Source organism: Wolffia australiana, chromosome 2, assembly GCF_029677425.1.
Source record: "Wolffia australiana isolate 7733 chromosome 2, ASM2967742v1".
Classification (NCBI taxonomy): Eukaryota; Viridiplantae; Streptophyta; class Magnoliopsida; order Alismatales; family Araceae; genus Wolffia; species Wolffia australiana.
In genome coordinates, this window is record NC_135836.1 from 26,416,003 (window position 1) to 26,425,188 (window position 9,186).

General features: G+C 46.3%; 1 protein-coding gene across 3 annotated transcripts; it reads left to right on the forward strand.

The window, feature by feature from the left end:
* The first annotated feature begins 4,002 nt into the window (after window positions 1–4,002).
* LOC144700290 (glycosyltransferase family protein 2) lies at window positions 4,003–8,676 on the forward strand. Of its 3 annotated transcripts, XR_013580698.1 has the most exons (6): window positions 4,003–4,369; window positions 5,135–6,223; window positions 6,297–6,967; window positions 7,044–8,307; window positions 8,375–8,500; window positions 8,587–8,676. XR_013580698.1 is itself a non-coding variant. In XM_078571791.1 (4 exons), the coding sequence occupies exons 2-4, from the start codon at window positions 5,154–5,156 to the stop codon at window positions 8,060–8,062; spliced, it is 2,760 nt and encodes a 919-aa protein (XP_078427917.1). In that variant the 5' UTR covers window positions 4,003–4,369; window positions 5,135–5,153; the 3' UTR covers window positions 8,063–8,676. The 3 variants fall into 3 exon arrangements, 1 of the variants encoding a protein (XP_078427917.1); XR_013580697.1 differs by having other exon boundaries at window positions 8,375–8,676; XM_078571791.1 differs by having other exon boundaries at window positions 7,044–8,676.
* Window positions 8,677–9,186: the final 510 nt, after the last annotated feature.

Sequence of the window (9,186 nt, forward strand, 5' to 3'; positions counted from 1 at the left end):
ATGTGTGCCTTAAGTATATGTGGATTTGCGTGTGTCACCGCGTGTCGGTATCTCAACTATTGATGAGTCAAAAAGAAAAGTTAACAATTATTTTATTACTCTCTATCGTTTGCTGAAATCATGTTTATTGTAAAAATTCAAACTTTTTTATTGGGGCACGCCACTATCTGTAATTATAAAAGATTGAACCATTAACAATCACTGGTCGTTATGGCATTGGGATTTGTGATGACATAATTATGCTATTTGACAATGATTAGCGATATATCATTGCAAGAAACCGTGAATTGCTACTTGTTGGAAGTTATGATTACTCCATATGGCGTCATCGATGATTAACCCCCATAATGCATTAATAAATTTATATATAATAAAAAAATATAAGGGCTATATATATTTTCCAACTTAAAAAAACATACTTTCATGAATATGATATAAAAAATAGGAAAAATCATATTCAAATAAAGAAAATATTCGCTTTCAGAATATAATACCAGAAAATATCTATAGGTACTTAAAAATTCAAAAAAATCACAAAATTCAAAAGATCATTTTAAAAGTAGACAATCATTTTAGGCTTGATAACAAGCATACATCATCAATTTAATGAAAAAAATACTTTTAAATATTGTGATATTAACCTATAAAAAATATGTATTATCATGGGGAAAAATAAAACACATTTCTAGCTAAATTATTTGTGTGAGTTTTGATTATCGATTTTATATAAATTTATTGCTTAAGCTCAAAAGCACAAGTGTTGTAATTTAACTTAATTTTTTAGTTTATCAAGTTCTCCAATGATTTGTGAACCCGTCAGTACTAACTTGGTTGATGGATGAGGGGTTTGACGGTTGACTATATCCTAAGTCATTTTATGAGTGTCAAGCAGATGAAGGGCTGTAAGTACACTATAACTGATGACAGATAGGTTCCATGAGAGAGTTAATATTAACATTTTTTGAACTGTTTTCTCTTATTCCATGGGAATATGATCCCATCGTAACTGCTCAATTATCTTCATGAACTTCTTGGTGCACCCGAGTTAAGATAGATTAAATAATTAATTATTGATTTATATGGTTTCTGTTAGAACATATTTATGTGATATATTTATCTCATATAGATATCATATGTGAAATAAGTTATTCCTTAAATGTGTGTGTCTGTTTTCATAGGTCTTAACAATTTGATGCATCATCTAATATCAACCCATGTCTTAACTATTCACATCTGTCATGGATCATGGAATATATTTTCTTCTGACCCCACTAAAATTCAATTCCTCTCAAGTAGTTTTACTTACATACTTTGGTTAAGTTATACAAAACTTAGGTGTATAAGAAAGGATGGATCTGAAATGAAAATTCAAAGGGAGGGGAAAAGAGTTTAAATAGAGGTACCCTAACTTTTTAGCCCTTGGATTCAATTCATAGGGTTTGAATGTCGAAAATAACTTGTTCTCTATCCTTTATTTACATCATTGAATAGTTCAAATTCAAAATAATTTTTTCCAAAACTAAATTAATGGGTTAATTCAAAATTTCTTCGATTTATTTGACCCACCTAAAAGGCCTCAAATGGGGTCCACAACTAGAATTCTTGTGTATTGAGACTAGGGAATGACGTCCGTCATCCGTCACATCACACGTCACAGTGACAGCAACGTGACGGATGACGTGACTATGACCGTGACGGATGATGCACTAGGCGTGATGTTTACGGGGGCCCTTGGATGAGTGACGTGATGGGACGGCTGTCACGGATGACGGTCGTGACGGATTTTTAAAAATGACCAAAAAAGCTTAAAAATCATTAGATTTAAGCTTTTCGATGATCGAGATTTTGCCACACAGTGTTGCTAACTAGATTTCTGGGCATTTTGCAGAAAAGTCCCTTCATTAATTCACGCACACAAAAGGATGTCGTCCAAAGATAATTGGAGATATGCCCCTTTTATTCTCTGTCCTCCGCATGGTTTTTTTTCCCATCACACATGACGGTGACACCGTCCGGTGATGGGGATGTGACAGGGACGCCACAAACCATGATGGTATGTGAACGTGACAGATTTTTTCAAAATCCTTTGGTCGTGTGACGAAACGGTGATGTGATGAAACTTTCGTCACGTCACTGTCTGTCATGTATAGTCATTCGTCCCGTCAGGTCCGGGGCATCATGTCCTGGAAGTGACGTTCCCTAATTGAGACTCTATTTTTTTATTGTTCACGAAGTGGCTTGGGCTTCTCTCTTTCTCAGATTTGGATCCAAAGTTCATCATTAGATCCACAAAAGTTTTCTACTTAAAAAATAAAACTCCAAGAAAATGTGAGAAAAATCCTTTGGACTATTAGAACTCTACTAGTGTTTGTCTTGGAATCAATAAAGTACAAAAGATTGACACAGGGGAATTAAGGAGATTTTTCTCATTTGAATATTAAATGGTGGATAATTCATGTACAAACCTAAAAATAGTGGCAAAAGTCATGCACCAGAACACATTTTTATTAACCTCATAAATTGTTATCATTATTTAATACCCTCTTTGTGTATTGAAAGATTGACTTCTACTGAATAAGAATGTTAGGTCACTTATCAAAAAGATATTTCACTTCTATTATTGAAGACAAACTCACATTCAATCGACGGCCCTTCTATTAGTGGTTGATTAAAATTTTTTACTTGATTCTTCCCGGTTGCCGTCAATATCATAGTTAGGCATAAATTTCATTTGTCATCCAACCGTGAAAGAAACAAGGAATTAAATTGGACAAGATCGTCCCTTCAACAAACGCCTTAAATTATGGCCTAGGATTTCCTAGCCAATGATGGGTATTTTGTCCCAAGTGTCTAAAAGGGCACTGAAGAAATGTCAAAGCTTCGGCGGAAATGGAACAAAATCCGGCAGCCTCTCTCACCTTTGATGGCCGGAGATGCCAACTGACGAAATTCGGCAAGGTGCAATAGTACCTGAACGCGCTGCATGTTATGGAGAGAGAAGAGAAAAGGCGAACATTGTGGCTGCTTTTCCCCGGCCCTGTTCCCCGCAAGTTAATTATCAAATTGCAATGCGTCACGGTTCAATAGTTTAGTGCTTCGTCGCTGCCCGAAGCGCGTAAACAACCTAAGATCAAAAGATTAAACATCCGACTAAATGGTTGATCCTGTTCTTAGGAGCCCAAGGGTCTTGCTCCGAGATAATGCCCCAGTGTCCGCATTTACTGGATCCCGTCGCGTGATACGAACCGGTATTTCGAGAGGAGTTAAGATTTTCAACGACTCAAGCTGCTGCTTCCACGACCAGATAGTCGTTCTCGCGTGGCGTGACACCTAATTGTCAGACTCTCCATCATGCACTGGAAGAAGAGCACGTACCGACAGCCAGCTTGTCTTCGTCACTCTGCGGGAGTTCCTATGAGGAGTAACGTATCTACTTCAAGTCGTCACTAATTCTCATGAAAACGAGAAAGGGTTCCCCCGAGTGGACGACAGTCGGCTGAACTGCCTGAACATCGCCATTCGCCCATGGACGCCAGATGGCACCACTCAGATTAAATACTCGTGCACTCGGCACCTTAAAAAAAGCGCCTATCCTGCCTATAGCGGGGGACTCGCGAACAACTGACAAAGAAGCGAGCGAACTACTGTGACGAAAGAACGAATAAGCCCTCTCTCCACCGTATCAAACGATCACTCGCCCAACCTTTCATTCAGCGTTTCGACTCGCCTAACCCATCAGAGTCGTAGTATGAGAATGGTCTAACCTTGGGACCGCAAGGTTATCTTCTTTCACTGAGCGTCTTGGGGACGGCCCACATGAAAATAATTATTTATTTAGCCTAGCCTTGTTGCGTCTCGTTATCGCAGGTGGGTTCTCCGTACTTCAGAATGACACAAGGATCACTCTGAAAATGGTCGATATCTACAATGATTCTTCTCGCTTCCCGTGACATTAAATAGTGAACAGTAATTTCTATTATTTGATCGTTTGATCGTTTGACTAAGAGAAGGGACAAAAGAGGGTCTATTCGGCGTGTCGTACGCAATATTCCGGCCGCTGAGGTGCATCTGCCCCTCTCACCTCCGATGGTCAGAGGCGGCAGGGGACAAAATTCGGCACGAAGAAGCTGTCGATGAACGCACCGCAGGTACCAGGGAGAAAGAAGAAGAGAAGCACGGAGATCGCGTTAGTTTTCCCACTTGCCCCCTCTCAAAGGCCTCGTTCTCCGCTTCTCCTATTTATATCGCGGTAGCTCCATCTCCGCTGGATACGGCAATAGCAAAGCCTGGTGAAGGTCCTCCAGATCCATCGATGGCGGCGTTATGATGAGATCTCGTCTATTCCGCGCCTCCTGGGCCTACCGCCTTGGTTTGCATCCTCCTTCCTCAATTTTATTCACTGATTAATGAACGAGACGCGGTGCTGAAAATGGAGAAAGAGATATCCGGGTCTCCCGTAGGCCTTCTGTGTTCGTCTCTGTTAGTACTTTGATTTCCGGAAATGACGAGGATTAGTTACCGGGCTACAGTAGTTTTCTTTTATATCGTTGTCAGTTGCTCCGCCGTGATCTTGTGCGTTGACTATTTCACTCCGCGGTGATCTTAGGTGCCAGGCTGGAATTTCCTGCTTCATTGTTTCATTCACATGAATTTACCTTGCTTGAGAACACAACTTGGCTGTGTAGCTTGATCGCGATTCTCTTTTTCGCCATACACCTCCATGCTTCGATGACTTTTGCCATGTGACTCAAAATTTTGGTCCCGCGGATCTCTCTGCATCCAGATAACTCTCCGTCTTGATTTACCAAGGCAGTTTAACCAGCGACACCTCCCGCTTTACGAATTACGATGCCCTTCTCTTTTCATACTATCCCTGAGGATTCAGGAATCTGTTTTCCCTCTGAAAAACTCCTTGTGAGTTAATAAACAGCCGCCGTATTGAATTGTCGCGATCTTAGAGTCAACGACCGTCCTTATGTGTTGTCTCACCCTATGCAACGGAAGGGTCCAAGATCTGCCTTTCCGTTTTGAGAGAACGGCGAAAATGACGAATTAACTCTTAGCTAATCAACTTTAGTTCTTCTCTAAACGCTTCGATTCATTCGGGAACCGTGGTTCTTGTCGATGGATGCAGGCCTCCCGCGCCGCAAAGCATGGGCCTCGTACGTGCCCCGAGCATGAGAAGAGGAGACTTGCTGGACGAAGTAATCAACGAATACGTAGCTGGAAAGAGCAGTAAGATGAGGCTCTTCAAGGGCGGCCCGTCGCGCATCGTCGCCACGCTCACCTGCTTGCAGTTCGCGTTCGCCATATACGCCACCTTCCTGCTCTATTACATGAGCCCCGCGGTGGACCTGCGGCCCAAGCCGGACTTCTCCTGGGCCGCCCACATCGTCCAGCACTGGAAGCAGATGGTGCTGCCGGGGCGCCAGCCCACTAACGCCTCCCTTACACCGCAGGAGGTCTGCGAGCGAGAGCGAATCGACTTCTCGCAGAAGAAATCCGACGACCAGGAGATGATCCGCCTTAAAAGAGAGCTCTACGACGAGATACTGGATTTCCAGAGAAGGTCCTCCGGCGCCGAGAGCCTGGCGGAGCTTTTGTCGATGAAGTCCCGGTGGAGGCGAGGAGGGCCCGACGTCCCCAAGATAACGGTGATCTTGAATCACTTCAAGAGGAAGACACTCTGCGCGCAGCTCGACGCGCTGCTCCATCAGACTTTGCCCTTCCACGATGTCTGGGTTCTCTCCTTCGGCAGCCCCAACGAGGACTCGCTGAGAAGGATCGTTCAGAGTTACAACAACTCGAGGATCAGCTTCGTCAGCTCGAGCTACGACTTCAAGTACTACGGCCGGTTCCAGATGGCGCTGCAGTCGGAGGTTGACTTCGTCTACTTCCTCGACGACGACATGATTCCGGGGAGGAGGATGCTGGAGATACTCTCCCACGCCGGCGGCACCGACAAGTACCGCAACGCTGTGCTGGGGAGCATCGGGAGGATCCTGCCATTCCGGCAAAAGGACTTCTCCTTCCCCAGTTACAGGAAATTCCGGTCCAAGGAGGCAGGCCTGTACTTGCCGGATCCGGCCTACAACATCATCGTTGAGAGGGTGGTCCAGGTTGATTTCCTCTCCAGCTCCTGGTTCCTCTCTGCCGACCTCGTCAAGACGCTGTTCGTGGAGACGCCCTTCACCTGGACGACTGGCGAGGATCTCCATCTCAGGTGTCGATCTCACCTTCCTCCTTCCTCGAGACGCCTGCTTTCTTTTCTCACCGTGTTCTCTTCGTTGTGGAAGCTACCAGCTTCAAAGGTACAGGGACGCCGGGTCCTTCGTGCTGCCCGTGGACCCCCGAGACAAGGAGACGTGGGGGGACAGCGAGCATCGTCTTGCCTACGTCTCGGAGACGACCGTCATCTTCAAGGACGTCGTCCAGGTGCGGGACGAACAGTGGTGGCGCGCGCTCACCTCCGGATTCGTGACCCGATGGGCCGCCATGTACCCGCAGGCTATCGACGCCCTCTTCTACGCGCACTCCCTGGACGAGGTCCGAGCCCTCGCCCCTCTCCTGGAGAAGTTCCGCGCCACGGCGGGGAAGAAGGCCTACATCGCCGTCTCCGGTGGGGCGTACTGCCCGTGCGAGGCGGCCGCCGCTGTGCTCCGGTGGCCCAAGGAAGCGTGCAAGGAGAGGCGATTCAGGATCTTCGACGTCGGCTCCGGAGCCATCTCAGGTTTGTCCAGGTCGGAGGTGCCCCTGGCTCAGTCCGTCTATTCCGGCGTCAAGGGACTACTACAGATCCATAATCCGGTGCTGCTGGTCGCCGCTGATGGCGTCGATCCCTTTGTGAGAAGCGCCCTTCGGATGGCCGCGGAGACCAGCGCGAATGGCACGGGCTTGGTCGTCTTGCCCCGGTCCTCCGTGGAAAATTCTCTCTGGATGGCCGATCTGGGATCCGGCACGTTGCGGCGTAAGGAAGAGCTCGCCTTTCACGTCCTTCCGTTTGCCCTTTGAAGCTTTGATCAGTCTGTCGTTGAATTTTGCAGATTGGAGCAAGATGAAGATCTCCGTGAACATCATCACGCAGAACCGGGCCAACTCCCTGAAGAGGCTGCTGCGATCGCTGAGCGAGGCCTTTTATCTCGGAGACGAGGTCCCCATAAGCTTCAACATCGACAGCTCGGTGGACGAGGCAACCCTCAGCGCGGTGAGCTCCTTCAACTGGACGCAGGGGCCGAAGCTCATCCGACGACGCGTTATCCAAGGTGGTCTCATCCGGGCGGTGACCGAGAGCTGGTACCCGTCATCGGACGACGACTTCGGGCTTCTCCTGGAGGACGATATAGAGGTCTCGCCCTATTACTACATGTGGATCAAGTACGCGCTCCTGGCCTACCACTACGACCCGCGGGTCTCTGTCCCCGAGCTCGTGTCCATATCTCTGTACACGCCGCGGCTCGTCGAGGTGGTCAAGGAGCGGCCCAGGTGGAACCCCACCGAGTTCTTCCGAGGGATCCACCCGAACACGCCCTACTTGCACCAGCTTCCGTGCAGCTGGGGCGCCGTCTTCTTCCCCAAGCACTGGCGGGAGTTCTATGCGTACATGGGTTCCCGGTTCACTGCGAACGCCAAGGAGAACCCCGTGATGATTCCCAGGTCCCGGACCAACGGCTGGCAGGCGTCCTGGAAGAAGTTCCTCATCGACATGATGTACTTGAGGGGATACGTTAGCCTCTACCCCAACTTCCCCGGCCAGGCGAGCTTCTCCACCAACCACATGGAGCCGGGGGCTCACATTCGAGCCAAGGACAACGTCGTCCAGCACAAGAAGGACGACTTCGAGGTGCCGTTGTTACGAGAGGACTTCAGTAGGATTCTCCCCGGGGGAAAGCTGCCTCCCGCGGCTAAGCTTCCCGTGCTTGACCTGTTTAACCAGCCCGTGTCCCTTCGGGCACTCAAATCCTTCGGCGCCAGGCTCAACCAGGACGTCCTTGACTGCGGGGACTCCAAGATCGTCTCAGTCGACAGCTCCACTGGCTTGCCCAAGAACTGCTCCGCCTTCTAAGTCTTACCCTCCCGTTCTGCCTCGTGTGCATTGTTTCCTTCTCTAAGATCACTCCCACGATATTCCCATTCGAATTATTGATTCAATTGGTGGCGCCGGGGACATTGCTCTTTGATGACCTCCTCGATCGATGGACTTTTCTGATTCAATGACAGAGTATGGAGGGAGGGAGATCTAAAAGGAGAAGATGAATGACAATGGGCTCTAGGATTCGGCATTTACAGAGGATCCACCGTTAACTCAAGGTAGTGCATGGTCAAGATTTCTCTAGTTGGTAGGGATAAGTATTTACCTTTCTTCTCTTTCTCGCAGAGACCTCTCTCGCTTGTCGCCATAAATACACGTACTTCGATTTGTTAGACAGTAACGATATATGGGTCTCATTTGATTCCAAGTATTCATTTGTTTGGTCAAATCCGCAACTTCACTGGAGCTAAGGTTTGTTCAATACCCTCATCTCCTCTTCATTTCCGCTATTTGAAGTCCTTCTAAGGCAAATCATGTTTATTCTTTGATTTTTTCAGATTTGATCATAAAAATCTTGGTCATATTAGTCATAGATGTTGATAAACCTGGGACGTTAGTGCACAGTCAAATTTTTGTTTTTGGTGGAAGTCTCCAATTCATAGATTGGATCTTTGGATAACGACAAAATCCACACTAAAAATAATTCATAGATGAAATACTAAAAGGAAATTGATGGTTCTGTTCTCCAAACGAGGAATATCGTATACATGAGTGACTCAGACACAAAGAGACATTGGAATTGAAGTTCAGTCCTAAAGTAACTCATAAAGAAGATGCAGGTCAATGGAACATGATGGCTATGATGGCTTTCCACCAATATACAATGAAAGAAAATGGGCAGTAAACAAGAAACTTGACCGAGACTCTAAATCTGCATTCTAGATATATGTCTGCGCACACATTTGTATATATACATATACATATACGATTCAACCTACTTATAAAAAAGATAGAGATTAGTTATATTTCATCTCTTCAACTAGCTTAGTGATGAGCATAACATCCCTGTTGTTCAGATCGAGAGAAGAACCTACGGATAGCTTTTGGAGATATTTCCAAATGAAAAATTTCAATATTTTGATTGAGTTTCAATTTTA

What these genes read in the sequence shown, in the direction of transcription:
- LOC144700290 (XM_078571791.1), top strand. Translation starts at nt 5,154, where the DNA reads ATGGGCCTCGTACGTGCCCCGAGCATGAGAAGAGGAGACTTGCTGGAC. An exon ending in GGCGAGGATCTCCATCTCAG is followed by an intron (nt 6,224 to 6,296) that starts GTGTCGATCTCA and finishes TCGTTGTGGAAG; the next exon opens with CTACCAGCTTCAAAGGTACA. An exon ending in GGGATCCGGCACGTTGCGGC is followed by an intron (nt 6,968 to 7,043) that starts GTAAGGAAGAGC and finishes TGAATTTTGCAG; the next exon opens with ATTGGAGCAAGATGAAGATC.